This window comes from Cetorhinus maximus, chromosome 1 (assembly GCF_964194155.1).
Source record: "Cetorhinus maximus chromosome 1, sCetMax3.hap1.1, whole genome shotgun sequence".
NCBI classification, from domain to species: domain Eukaryota; kingdom Metazoa; phylum Chordata; class Chondrichthyes; order Lamniformes; family Cetorhinidae; genus Cetorhinus; species Cetorhinus maximus.
This window is the reverse complement of record NC_135879.1, coordinates 202,098,087-202,113,227: the sequence shown is the minus strand read 5'-3', so window position 1 is coordinate 202,113,227 and position 15,141 is coordinate 202,098,087. Positions and strand designations below refer to the sequence as shown.

Genomic DNA, 15,141 nt, shown 5'->3' with positions numbered 1-15,141 from the left:
GAGGCAATAGCAGGGTGGAATCAGTTTTCCATAAACGTTGGCATTAACTGATTGCTGGAGAATCATTCCACTCAGTGCAATTCATCACCAATATCGCTATTGCAGGAAATTTTTGGCTGACGACTCTTCAAAATGATGACTAAGCCATGCTGCAATACTGTGTGTGTTTTGGGGCTCTTCCCTATAGAGGGATACAAATGCTCCATAAAAATTGCAAATCAAATATGGCGGAATGACACCCGCGATGAGGGATTGGAGTTTGAAGGAAGAGTATAATAACTAGGGCTACATTCCGTCCATCTAAAGATCAAGGATGGCTTTGACAAAGAAATAGAGGTAATAAATCATTTCTATTGATGGGGAAATTTAAGACAAACACGAATCATCATCTCAAGATAGGTGTGAGAAACAAAAAGGGAAGATCAGATGATGTACTTTCTGTTAGTTCTAGAAAATATAATGCCGTGCAGCAGCATGATGAATGTAAAATCAATTACAACATTCAAAAAGGTACTGGATAATTATAAATTAATTTGGATCACATTTTATTAAGAACGGAAATTTAAATTCAGGCATGAAGAGTTGAATAGTTTTCTCCTGTGTTATGTTTCCATTGTAACACTGGTTTTCAGCGAACAGTAAACATGTAAGCCCCACCTTTCAAAATAGTCATTACAAGCATTGAGACAGGGAAAAAAAGGAAATTAGAATAAGAAAGTAAAAGTAAATTTGAAACAAAATAACAAACCAGGATGATGATTAAGATGACATTAGTGGTTCAAAGTCCATTGTTAGTACTAGGTTTCATAGGTTATTCCAAAGGTCGAATAATTTATTATTTTAATGGTTTATTTCAGTACATGAACTAAACAATAAAATTAGTTACAAAAACAATACCTGGAAAAACTCAGGAACTAAAAAAAAAAATCTATATTTCATCTCATTTCTATATTTTTTAGTTTTGATGAAGGGTCATATGGACTCGAAACGTCAACTGTATCCCTCTCTGCAGATGCTATCAGACCTGCTGAGCTTTTCCAGGTATTTTTGTTTTTGTTCTAGATTTCCAGCATCCGCAGTATTTTGCTTTTATCTTAATAAAATTAGTTAGCCCATTTAGGAAATTCATGATGTTCAATTCCTATTTTTAATGACCCAAATACATGCAAGCTTCAAGCAAATGAGGGTTTATATTCTAATAATTTGCATTTGAAAAAAGGGATTCCCCACTCACTAAGTAATATGCCGAAATGTATTCATCTTCCGTCTTCCCCATACTCTTTCACTTTGTTATTACTTGACAATTTACCCATATTCTGACTTGCCAGGTAATATGCTGCTGCATACTGTGCTTTGGCTCATCACGCAGCTTTTCCAATTAATAATTAAAAAAAAAATCTTACCACTGGTCTGCCAGGTTCCAAAAGTCTGAATGTCAGGAAAGACAAGACATCATGGTCATCTGTCAAGAAACAAATGAAATGCAACATATCATCCAGAAGTCAAATTGTGAAGTTCATACTAAGCGACACACCATTTCCAGTTTCAAACAAACTTTTCTGCAACACTTAAAAATACATCTTGCACACCTTAATGTTTTTGCTAAAAAAACACCCCACCTGCAAGACCTCCAGTTGCTGCAGAGATTCCAAAATAACCCTCAGATGGAAGCATCATATTTTCTACTCTGGCACAAAGTTCATAATCGTCATTATTCGGAGTAAAGCCATTATGTAGCATAACCTACAACAGAAGATATGGACATGTATTTTTGTGAGTCTTATGACTATGTGCAATAATAGCCTAGGTTCGCTTTTTTTTTTAAATTAAGCAGGCTAGCTATTTTTTCTGTTATTTTTGATGAAACATGCTATGGATCTGACTGAATAAAAGGGCTACTTAAAAGGGATCCTTTTTGGTTGTCAGTGGAACATAGTCAGGTGAGTTCTATGAAAAGAAAAGCATTATATCTTAGAGAGGTCTTCAGAATACAATTTAACAGTAAAAAAATGTAATTAGACCCACATATTGAAAGCTTCTGCATAAAAGCAGAAAACTCAATAGGAGAAAGCTGACCTCAAACTGAAGCAAGATTATCTTCTAATTATTTAGTGGTTCAAAAAAAACCAAAAATAGATATGATTTAATCAGATAAATAGTAAACCAACCAGCAATTAGGCTGCTCAAATGTTGGTATTTTTAAAATAAATTGGAGCTGTCCTGATGACTCTGAGTACCTGCCTTACCCAGTGCAGTTTTGTCAGTGGTGGATTATTTGTGGATGCTGTCACTAACCATACATGGTTAGAGTTACCTTTGAGGCAAAAGTCGAGGATGAGAGATATAGCAAGTTACAAAATGAACTACTCTGGTAGGCATCTTGAATGCTAAAATTCACAGTAAATGCCAGTGGTTTATTATAGCCAACGTTATCAGAACAAGGACAACTTGCTCCATGAAGACTCTACAAAACAGGAGCAGAAGTAGGCCATTTGGCCCTTCGAGCCCGCTCTGCAATTCGATAAGATCATGGCTGATCTGTTTGTGTTTCAAATTCCGCATTCCCATCTGCCCCTGATAAACCTGTGATTCCCTTACCTAACAAGAATCAACCTCTGTTTACCTTTGCCTTAAAAATATTCAGTGGCCCCACTTCCACTGCCTTCTGAGGCAGAGTTCGAAAGTTGCACAGCCCTCAAAAAGAATTCTCCTCATCTCTGTCTTATAACAGCAACCCCAATTTTAAAACAGTGCCCCCTAGTTCTGGACTCGCCCACATTCTTTCCACCTCCACCTTGTCAAGACCATTCAGAATCTTATACACTTCAATCAAGTGACCTCTCACTCTTCTAAACTCCAGGAACATGCTCAGCCTGTCCAGCCTATCCTTAGACAACCCACTCATTCCGGGCATCAATCTAGTAAACTTCCTCTGAACCATCTCCAATGCATTTACATCCTTCCTTAAATAAAGAGGCCAAAACTGCACACGGTATTCGAGATGTGGTCTCACCAATGCCCTGTATAACTGAAGTATAACATCCTTACTTTTATAAAAGCAAAATACTGTGGATGCTGGAAATCTGAAACAAAAACAAAAATAGCTGGAAAAACTCAGCGGGTCTGACAGCGTCTGTGGAGAGGAAGACAGAGTTAACGTTTCGAGTCCGTATGACTCTTCATCAGAACTAAAAAAAAATAGAAATGAGGTGAAATATAAGCTGTTTGAGAGGGGTGGGGCAGGTAGATAGAGGGCCAGTGATAGGTGGAGGCAAAGAAGAAATTGCCAAAGATGTCATAGACAAAAGGACAAAGGGGTGTTGACGGTGGTGATATTAACTAAAGGATGTGCTAATGGTGACATTAAGGGTAGAAAGCAGGATGAGCAAGTGACAGATGGCCCTAGTGGGGGTGGGGTAGGGATCAAAATAGGCTAAAAGGTGGAGATAAAACAATGGATGGAAATAAATTTAAAAATAATGATAGAAATAGGTGGGAAAATAAAAATATATATAAAAAATATATAAATTATTAGAAAAAAGGGGGATCGGAAAGGTGGTGGGGATGGAGGAGAGGATTCATGATCTGAAGTTGTTGAACTCAATGTTAAGTCTAGAAGGCTGTAAAGTGCCTAATCAGAAGATGAGGTGATGTTCCTCCAGTTTGCATTGAGCTTCACTGGAACATTGCAGCAGGCCAAGGACGGACATGTGGGTATGAGAGCTTGGCCTGCTGCAATGTTCCAGTGAAGCTCAACGCAAACTGGAGGAACAGCACCTCATCTTCCGATTAGACACTTTACAGCCTTCCGGACTTAACATTGAGATGCTGTCAAACCTGCTGAGTTTTTCCAGCTACTTTTGTTTTTGATCCTTACTTTTTTGTTCAATTCCTCTCATAATAAAGGTTAGCATTCCATTAGTTTTCTTGATTGCTTGCTGTACCTGTATACTAACTTGTGACTCATGCACGAGAAAACAGAGATCCCTCTGCACTCCTAAATTCTGCAGTCATTCTCTGTTCAAATACTCTGCTTTTTTATTCTTCTTGCCAAAGTGAATAACTTCACATTTTCCCACATTATATTTCATCTGCCAGATTTTTATTCACTCACTCAACTTATCTTAACCAATCTGCAAACTCATGTCTTCTTTGCAACATACTTTCCTACCTAACTTTGTCTCGTCTGCAAATTTAGCTACCATGCCTTCACTCCCCTCATCTAAGTAATTGATGTAAACTGTAAAAGTTGAGGCCCCAGCACAGATGCAAGCAGGACCCCACCAGTCACATTCTGCCAATCAGACAAAGATCAATTTATGTATACTCAGTAGCAATCTTCTAAGCACGAGTTCCACCATGAGGTTTTATTTTCTGCAATAACCTTTGATGTGGCACCTTATCAAATGCCTTCTGGAAATCCAATACAGCGTGTCTACAACACTTTAACCACAACACATGTTACTCCTTCCAAGAACTCCAAAAAATTGGTTAAACATGATTTCCCTTTCACAAAACCATACTGACTCTTCCCAATTATCTTGTGTTTTTCTAAGTGCCCAGCTATTATGTCTTTAATGATTGACTCTAATGCCATCCCCACGACAGACGCCAAAGCAACTGGCCTACAGTTTCCTGTTTTCTGCCTCCCTCCCTTCTTGAATAGATGGGTTATATTTGCTACTTTCTAGCCCAATGGAACCTTTCCAGAATCTAGGGAATTTTGGAAAGTTAACACCAACACATCTATCATCTCATTAGCCACCTCTTTTATGACCTTAGGATGAAGTCCATCTGGACCCAGAGACTTGTCAGCCTGCAGCTCCATCAGTTTGCTCAGTACCACTTCCCTAGTGATTATAATTTCACCAAGTTCCTCTCCCTTCCACCTCCTGATTTATAACTATTAATGGAATGTTTTTTTATATCCTCTATAGTGAAGATTTCTTCTGCCATTTCCTTATTATCTACTCTCTTGAGGACCAACATTCACTTTACCTATTCTTTTCCTGTTCAAATACCAATAAAGAGATAAGAAGGCTGCATGAGAACAAAGTAAATAATTCTCATGGGAGACTTAAATTAATTCAACATAAGTCTAAACCACTTCTTCCCAGTTTAAGAATCAGTAAGTGTAATATATCGCTTTCTTGGGCCAATATGCAAATTAAACCACAACAAGCAATTCTCATTTTGACCCAGTATTCATTCATGACCTAGAAGATATAGAAGCCATGACATCCTGGAGACATCAACCACAGAATGAAGTAGTTTAACCTGATCTGACAGTTAGAAGCATTCAAGACCAGGACTTCAATGAAAACAGGGAAACAAGTAAAGCAAATGAATTGGGAGGGGCGGGGTTCTTCAATTAAGTACCCTTTTAAAAAAGTGTATTACTGTGCCTGCAGGAATAAGCAAAAGGATGGAAAAAATAATCCTCAGGGGCAACATACCCTCTATTTTTGTAATGTGGCCGATACATTTAAGTGCACTGGTCCTATTTTTTTTGTGCAGCCATACAATTTAGAGGGAACATTGTAGAGTATTTACTGCCACACAGAGTGGGGAAGCAGAGTGATCCAGGGACCAAATACTTCATGAACAGAGTGCTAAGTCAGGAATTTGATGTAACTCTTTCGAGTTATCAACAGTCACAGATTGTAACTCTTTAGAGTACATTCACAGTTCTTGGTTTCCGGGAGAGGGACATGAACCCACAACCCTCTGATTCAAAGGCGAGGGTGCTATGAACTGAGCCACAGCTGACATCTCTGAATTTGATGTAAGTGTGCACCTCTGGTAAATATTTCTTAAGTGGTAATTTAGGTTAACGGTTAGAATCTGACTCAGAACATCTTAACTAGCTTGCAGCTTTGAAATGTAGCTAATAACTGCTGCTGCATGGCTGTTTCTAACTGTCAATCAATTGAAAGAGTTCTGATGAAGGGTCATCATGACCTGAAATGTTAACTCTGTTTCTCTGTCTGACCTGAGTATTTCCAGCATTTTCTGTTTTTATAATTGCCTCAATAGCAGCTGTAACTCAGATGTGAGTCATAAACTCTCCATGTAAGAGAGGGTGATTATGGGAAACAGTGCTTTGTGAACTGTGTTATGGCAGAATTTGGTGCAAGTGGGAATTCTGGATGCGGCACGGAGGGGGAGTGGGGCGCAAGGGTAGAAAAGGAGGCGCTGCTTTTTATTCCTTTGTTTTATCTTCAGTAGCTGGTGAGTGTTTTACTTTTTTCTCCAACTTAGGACACTGTAGCTTGCTATTAGTTACTAATTTAGTAAAGGCGTAGTAAAGTGATCAAATAAATAAAGTTGAACAGGCATGGCAGGTCAGGTGGTATGCAGTAACTGCAACATGAGAGTTTGTGGAATGCACGGCAGTCCGATATCTGCAGCTGGAGCAACTACGATTCAGGGTTGCTAGGCTAGAGTCTGAGCGGCACACTTTTTGGGGCATCAGGAGAGGGGAAAGAGTTATGTGGATACTTTTGGAAGGCAGTTAACTGAGGGGGTGTAAGTAGAATTCAAGTTGGTCAATGGTCAGGGACAGGGGAGCGTGACTGCAAGTGGGGTAGGTATGGGGATCCAACATGTAGTAATGCAGGAGCCTCAGCCCTCAACTTTGACCAACAGGTATGAACAAGGACTGCAGGGTGAATGAACAAACTGACCAAAGTGCAGGATGTTATCCAAGTGTGGGGGTGTGGGTCCAAATTATAATGCAGAACCTCAAAAAGGTAATAATCTCTAGATTGTTAACTGAGCCACGTGCAAATTGACACAGGATCAAGCAGATTAGAGAATTAGGCACATGGCTCAAATGATAGTGTGGAAGAAAAGGTTTCAATTTATTGGGCAGTGGCATCAGTACTTGAGGAAACGAGGAGCTGTTGGGATGAGATCCACATAAAATAAGCTGGGATCATACAACCAGGACTGTGGACAGGCTTTAAACTAAAAGAGCGACAAAGGCATAAATGAGGGTTTCAGCAGCAGATAAGCAAAGACAGGGACAATGTCTGGCAGTCTCAGTAATAGCACATAGGAGGTCAAAAGCTCATCTCAGGATCAAATCTGACATCAAGGTTGATAACAGACTGGCTTAATCCCAAGAGGTGTGTAAAAACAATAACAATAGGGTAATTATATTAGGTGATTTCAACTTTCCCAACATTAATTAGGATAGACATAGTGTTAAGGGCTTGGATGGAGTGGATTTCTTGAAATGTGTACAGGAGAACTTTTTAGGTCAATATGTAGAAGGTCCAACAAGGAACGGCGCAGTGCTGGACCTAATTTTGTGGAATGAAGCTGGACAGGTGGCTGAGGTGGTGGTGGAGGAGCATTTTAGTGATAACGACCACAACATGGTACAATTTAAGCTTGTTATGGGCAAAGAAATAGACACATAGGTACAGGCTCAACATGAGGTGTCAGCTGTGGCTCAGTTCATAGCACCCTCACCTTTGAATCAGAGGGTTGTGGGTTCATGTCCCACTCCTGGAAACCAAGAACTGTGAATGTACTCGAAAGAGTTACATGCGATCTGTTGATAACTCGAAAGAGTTACAGGCTCAACATGTTCCCTCTACGGTGATAGGAAGGAGTAACAAACCCAGAGAACCATGGATGACCAGAGATATTCAGGATACAATGAGAAGGAAAAGAGAGGCTTTTAGCAGGTACAAGGGAAGCAAATCAGCGGAGGCATTAGTGGAGTACAGAAAGTGCAGGGTGGAGCTTAAGAAAGCAAATAGGAGAGCAAAGAGGGGAAATGAGAAAGCTCTGGCTGGTAAAAGTAGGGAAAATCCCAAGATATTCTATAAGCATATCATTGGGTAGGGGATAACCAGGGAAAGAGTAGGGCCCATAAAGGACCAATTTATGAGTGGAGACAGATGACATCGCTAGAGAGTGTTGAATGAATGTCCGTCTTCACCCAAGAGAATGAGAATGAAGGTGTCAAACTCGGGGAGAGACACTGTGGGGTTCTTAAGCAAATCGATATAGGGAGTGAAAAGGTATTGGAGGTGTTGGCAGGCTTAAAAGTGGACAAATCTCCAGGTCCAGATGATTTGTGTCCCAGACAGCTGAGGGAGGCAAGGGAGGAGATCGCAGGGGCTCTGACCCAAATTTTTAATTCCTCTCTGGCCACGGCGGAGGTGCCAGAGGACTGGACAACAGCTAATGTGGTTCTGCTATTTAAGAAGGGTTGCAGAGATAAGCCAGGGAACTACAGGCCAGTGAGTCTCACGACAGTGGTAAGGAAACTATTGGAGAAAATTCTGAAGGAGAGAATCTATCTCCACTTGGAGAGGCAAGGTTTGATCAGGGATAGTCAGCATGGCTTTCTCAGAGGGAGGTCATGCCTAACAAATTTGATTGAATTTTTTGAGGTGACCAGGTGTGTAGATGAGGGTAGTGCAGTTGATGTAGTTTATATGGATTTCAGCAAAGCCTTTGACAAGATCCCACATGGGAGACTTATAAAGAAGGCACATGGGATACAGGGTAATTTGATAAGGTGGATTCAAAATTGGCTTAGTTGTTGGAGACAGAGGATGATGACAGAAGGATGCTTTAGTGATTGGAAACCAGTGTCCAGTGGTGTACCACAGGGATCTGTGCTGGGTCCCCTACTATTTGTCATTTATATAAACGACATAGATGACTATGTGGTGGGTAGGATTAGTAAGTTTGTGGATGACACAAGGATTGGCCGGGTGATTAACAGTGAGGTTGAGTGTCTTGGGCTACAGGAAGATATAGACAGGATGGTCAAATGGGCAGATAAGTGGTAGATGGAATTTAACTCTGAAAAGTGTGAGGTGATACACTTTGGAAGGAGTTATTTGACAAGGAAGTATTCAATGAACGGCATGACACTAGGAAGTTCTGAGGAACAAAGGGACCTTGGCATGTGTGTCCATAGATCTCTGAAGACGGAGGGGCATGTTAGTGGTGAAAAAGGAGTTGTATAGAACCTTGGTGAGGCCACAGCTGGAGTACTATGTGCAGTTCTGGTCGCCACATTATAGGAAGGATGTGATTGCACTGGAGGGGGTGCAAAGGAGATTCACCAGGATGTTGCCTGGGATGAAACATTTAAGTTATGAAGAGAGGTTGGATAGACTTGGGTTGTTTTCGTTGGAGCAGAGAAGACTGAGGGGCGACCTGATCGAGGTGTACAAGATTATGAGGGACATGGACAGGGTGGATAGGGAGTAGCTGTTCCCCTTAGTTGAAGGGTCAGTCACGAGTGGACACAAGATCAAGGTGAGGGGCAGGGGGTTGAGGGGGGGATGTGAGGAAAAACATTTTTACCCAGAGGGTGGTGACGATCTGGAATGCACTGCCTGGGAGGGTGGTGGAGGCGGGTTGCCTCACATCCTTTAAAAAGCACCTGGATGAGCACTTGGCACGTCATAACATTCAAGGCTATGGGCTAAGTGCTGGTAAATAGGATTAGGTAGATAGGTCAGGTGTTTCTCACATGTCGGTGCAGTCTCGATGGGCCGAAGGGCCTCTTCTGCACTGTGTGTTTCTGTGATTAATGGAGGGTTGTTGCTGGGAGGCACAATGGAGTCAGTATTTAGAGAACAGAGTTTGGACCGGGGACTGGTGACTCAAAACAAGGGCTTCAGTCTTCCCAATATTCAATTGGGGGAAATTTCTGCTCATCCAGCACTGGATGTCAGATAGAAAGTCTGATTATTCAGCAACAGCAGAGGAGTCAAGAGAGATGCTGGTGAGGCAGAGCTGGGTGTCAGTGAAAACTAATGCTGTGCATTCAAATGATGTAGCTGAGAAAGCAGCATGTAGACGAGGAATAGGAGGGGGTGAGTGAAGGACAGATCCTCGGTTTGGGAGGGGGGGTGGGAGCACACCAAAGGGAATGGCGTGGGAGAAAGATGATTGCAAGAGGTTCTCTGGCTACAAAGTAGACAAGAATGGAAGTATGTAAAAGAAATCCCACCCAGCTAGAAGAGACAGTGGTGAAGCATTGGAGGAGGATGGTATAGATAACTGCGTCAAAGGCTGGTAAAAAAAAGGACGAGGATGGAACATTTATTTTTGTCACAGTCACATCAAGTCACAAATGGCAACTTATAAAAGAGCTAGATGAGAATGTAAGCTGTGAAAAGAGATATTGTCATTAAATGAGTGGACAACAAGATTGCAGATGAAGTATAATGTGGGGAAGTGTGAAATGATACACTTTGATCTCAAGAACAGAAAAACAGAGTACTTTTCAAAAAGCACGAAGCTTATAAAGGTTTATGTACAGAGGGATTTTGGTATACTTGTACGAAGAACAAAAGTTAGCATGCAGTACGGCAAGCAATTTTTTAAAAATGGCACATTGGCTTTTATTGCAAGAGAATTGGAGTATAAGGATAAGGAAGTCTTACTACAATTGTGCATGATACAATTGGTGAGGCCACATCTGGAGTACTGTGCATGGTTGGTCTCCGTATTTAAGGAAGGGTATTGGAGGCGGTACAGCAAAGGTGCACTAAATTGGTTCCTGGTATGAGATGGCTGCCTATGATAAGAAGCCGGGTAAATTGGGTTTACATTCCCTGGAATTTTAGAAGAATGAGAAGTGGTCTTATCAAGACACACAAGATTCTGAAGGGGCTTGACAAGCTAGACAAACAGCTTGCTTCCCCTGACTTGTGAACCCAGAACACAGGGGCACAGTCTCAGGATAAGGGGATGATCATTTAGGACCAAAGAAAAATTTCTTCACTCAGAGAGTTGTGAATCTTTGGATTTTCTACCCCAGAGGGTTGTTGACGCTCCATCGTTGAATACATTTAAGGCTGAGATAGACAGATTCTTGGTCTCTCAGGGAATCAAGGGATATGGGGAGTAGGTGGAAAAGTAGAATTAAGGCATCAGCTATGATCGTATTGAATGACAGAGCAGGCTCAAGGGGCCATATGATCTACACTTGCTCCTATTTCTTATGGGCAGAATTTAGCCCTTGGCATGCGGGATCGGCAGAGCGATGAGGAAACCAACCGCCCCTCGCGATCAGGCAGCGCTCCGTGATTTTACACGGGCGGGCCAATTAAGGCCTGCCAGCGTGATAGGTGAGTGGCAGCGCTGAGCGCTGCCTGTGCAGATGGGGTGAGGAGGGCGAGCAGGCCTAGCGTGAACTTCGCACATGTGCGCGAAAGGGCGCTGAATAATCTCCCTGAGGCACAGAGCTGTCTCAGGGAGATGAAGAATGTATTGAAAAAATTTGAAAAAGTTTTTATTTCATTTGTATTTGATTTTGGAAACCTCATCCCGCCCGTGGATTAGGTTTCCAAGAAAAATGCAAAGGCCGCTTGGCCTTTTCGCCTGCCCGTCAACTATTGGGTTGAATGGGCAGTGAAAAATTCAGCGCAATTGATAACTTAATGGCCTTAATGGGCCTTTCAATTGTCGGTGGGCATGCTGCCAGCTCCAGCGTGCGCCTGCCGACCGAACTATCGCGTGACTGCGTGTTGACATCGGCACGCTCAGCTGACGTCATCGTGTGTCATTTCACGCTCGGTCGGGTCGGGCACGCGTGCACCCACCCAAGCTAAAAATCCTGCCTTATGTTATTTTCAGGGGTATATTGCGTTTATTTAATCCATGTCTTAAACACATGACCCAATTTGGACAACCAAACTGAAAGTGAGATAAGTGGATAAAAAGCCTGGACAAATCCTACACTTAGAACGGAGAAGCAGCTTACGGGGATGCTAACAAGAAAAGGCAGGAAAAAATTGAATGACTGAAGAGCAAAGAGTGACCTGGAAAGAAGGTGTAGGAGTGAGGTTAAACTGTAAAAAGAAAACACAAAAAAAATGCTGAATGACTATTTCCTTCAAATATTGACAAGACAAAAGCAGCCTGCCCAGTGCAGATAAAGTAAAATAATGACTTTACTGTGACTGAATGTGGCGGGGCTGCCTCAAAAGTGCTTGTCATCAAGTCATTTTATGAGACAAGAACAGCTGCTTCAACTGCACAGAATAGTTGGAGTACTTAATATGGCCAATTAATGTCTAATTAACCCTTATCGTAATGTCAAATGGCCATTTGCCCAACATAGGCAGCTGTCTGGGATAGGCAGGGAACGTGCAAGTGGCGGGGACTGTATCTGAATTGAAAATCAGGCAATAATACAGACATCAGCAACTACAGACTTGCAAATTTACTTCTATGTAAAATAAATTTACTCCTGACGATCCATTTCATTGAGAATTAATTGGGGGAGGCGGTAGCACAGTGGTATTCTTACTGGGCTGGTAATCCAGAGACCCAGGCTAATGCTCTGGGGACCCGGGTTTGAATCCCACCATGGCAAATGGTGGAATTTAAATTCAATAAGAATCTGGAATTAAAAGTTGATTGTCGTAAAGACCCATCTGGCTCACTAATGTCCTTTAGAGAAGGAAATCTGTTGCCCTTGCCTGGTCTGGCCTACATGTGACTCCAGCAATGTGGTTGACCCTTATATGCCCTCTGAACAAGGGCAACTAGGGATGATAAAATAAAAAAAATACAATAAAAATCCAGGAGTCGACATGAATGCGGCTGGGAAAGATCTTTGAGAAGTGACAACCCAAGAGGACTGTTCCAAATAAGTTCCAAAAAGACTTTTGTAAATCTAGGAATGGATAAAAAACTGGAAAGAGATGTCACTCAGCTCTGCCAGAGCTCTGATCTGACTGTAACCTCCTGTCTGCTCCTGATAAACAAGTGGGTTGAAAGGTTATGAAAAATCTACCTATCTCTGTCTTGAAAACATTCAGAGACTCTGCCTCCACTGCCTTTTGAGGAAAGGAATTCCAAAGACTCACTACCCTCAGGGGAAAAAAATTCTCATCTCTGTCCTAAATGAGCAATCCCTTATTTTTAAACAGTGACCTTTAGTTCTAGATTCCCAAACAAGAGGAAACATCCTCTCCACATCTACCCTGGCAACATCCCTCAGGATATTATATGTTTCAATCAAGTCACCTCTCACTTTTCTAAACTCTAGCAGATACAAATCTGGCTTGCCTAATCTTTCCTCATAAGACAACCCACCCATTCCCGATATTAGTTTAGTAAACCTTCTCTGAACTGCTTCTAATGCAATTACATCCTTGCTTAAATAAGGAGACCAGTACTGCATACAATACTTCAGATGTGGTCTCACCAGTGTCCGAGGCATAACTTTTATGTTCAATTCTCCTCGCAATAAACAATGACATTCTATTAGTGCAGCCATACGAAGCTTGGGAGTGTTGTGAACTGGGAGGAGGACAGTGTGGAAATTCAAGAAGATATAGACAAGTTGGTGGAGTGGGCAGATGAAGTTCAATACGGAGAAGTGTGAGGTGATGCATTCTGGTAGGAAGAACATGTACAGACAATATAAAATAAGGGATGGAATTTTGAAGGGGATGCAGGAGCAGAAAGACTTGGCTGTATATGTACATAGATCATTGAAGTTGGCAGGACAGATGGAGAGAGCAGTTAATAAAGCATATAGTATCCTGGGCTTTACCAATAGGGGCATAGAGTACAAGCACAGGGAGGTTATGCTGAATTTATACAAGACTCTCGTTAGACCTCAGTTGGAATAGTGTACAGAGTTCTGGGCACCATATTATAGAAAGGATGTGAACACATTGGAGAGAGTGCAGAAGAGGTTTACAAGAATGGTCCCAGGGATGAGAAACTTCAGCTATGAGGATAGATTGGAGAAGTTGGGGCTGTTTTCCTTGAGAACGGAGAAGGCTGAGAAGAGACTTGATAGAAGTTTTCAAAATCATGAGGGGACAGAGTAGATAGGGAGAAGTTGTTCCCACTCGTAAAAGAACGAGAGGGCATAGATTTAAAAAGTGACTTGCAAAAGAAGCAAATGTGATGCGAGAAAAAACTTGTTCATGCAATGAGTGGTTCGGGTCTGGAATTGACTGCCTGGAAGGGTGGTGGAGGCAGGTTCAATCAAGGCATTCAAGACGGCATTAGATGATTATTTGAATAGAAACAAGGTGCAGGGTTACGGGGAAAAGGCAAGGCAATGGCACTAGGCCATATTGCTCATTTGGAGAGCCGGTGCAGACATGATGGGCTGAATGGCCCCCTTCTGTGCCATTAAGATTCTGTGATATTAGCTTTCTTAATTACTTGCTATACCTGCATACTAGCCTTTTGCGATTCATGCAATAGAACACCCAGATTCCTCTGCATCCTCTCACTATTTAGGTTATATACTTCTCTTTATTCTTCCTGCCAAAATGGACAATTTCACATTTTCCCACATTATACTGCATTTGCCATATCTTTGCCCACTCACTTAATTTATCTATCTATCTTCTGTTTGTAGCCTCCTTATGTCCACTTTACAGCTTACTTTCCTACCTATCTTTGTATAATCGGCAAATTTAGCAATCATGCCTTCTGTCCCTTCATCCAAATCATTTATATTAATTTTAAAACATTGAGGCCCCAGCACTGATCCCTTTTGCACACCATGCATTACATCTTGCCAATCAGAAAATGATCCATTTATGGCTACCCTCCATTTCCTGTTAGCTGGCCAATCTTCTATCATGCTAACATTTTACCCCCTACACCATGAGCTTTTACTTTCTGAAACAACCTTTGATGTGGCACTTTATCAAATGCCATCTGGAAGCTGAAGTACAGTACATCCACCAGTTCCCCTTGATCCACAGCACAGGTGACTCCTTCAAAGAACTCCAACAAATTGGTTAAACATGATTTCCCTCTCAAAACCATGCTCTGCCTGATTACCTTGATTTTTTTTCAAAGTGCTCTGCCATAACATGTTCAATAATAGCTTTCAACATTTTCCCTAAGATAACTGTTAAGCTAGCTGGCCTATAGTTTCCTGCTTTCTGTCTTCCTCACTTTTTGAATAATGGAGTTACATATGCTATTTTTCAATCTAACAGCACCTTCCCTAAAACCAGAGAATTTTGGAAAATTAAAGCCAATGCATCAACTATCTCACTAGCCACTTCTTTTAAGACCCTAGGATGAAGTTCATCAGGGCTCGGGGATTTGTCAGTCGCAGCTCCAACAATTTGCTCAATGCCACTTCTCTGGTGATTGTAATTTTCCCTG

The 15,141-nt window shown here is 41.6% G+C and overlaps 1 protein-coding gene across 1 annotated transcript in view; it reads right to left on the bottom strand.

The window, feature by feature from the left end:
• lman1 (lectin, mannose-binding, 1) overlaps positions 1 to 15,141 on the bottom strand; it is a 74,042-nt gene that overhangs the window by 37,486 nt on the left and 21,415 nt on the right. Inside the window, exons 6-7 of the mRNA XM_078551846.1 lie at positions 1,620 to 1,743; positions 1,404 to 1,462 (exon numbers count right to left, since the gene is read on the bottom strand). Of these exons, the coding sequence (XP_078407972.1) occupies positions 1,404 to 1,462; positions 1,620 to 1,743 (183 nt within the window). The remainder of the gene's footprint in view (positions 1 to 1,403; positions 1,463 to 1,619; positions 1,744 to 15,141) is intronic.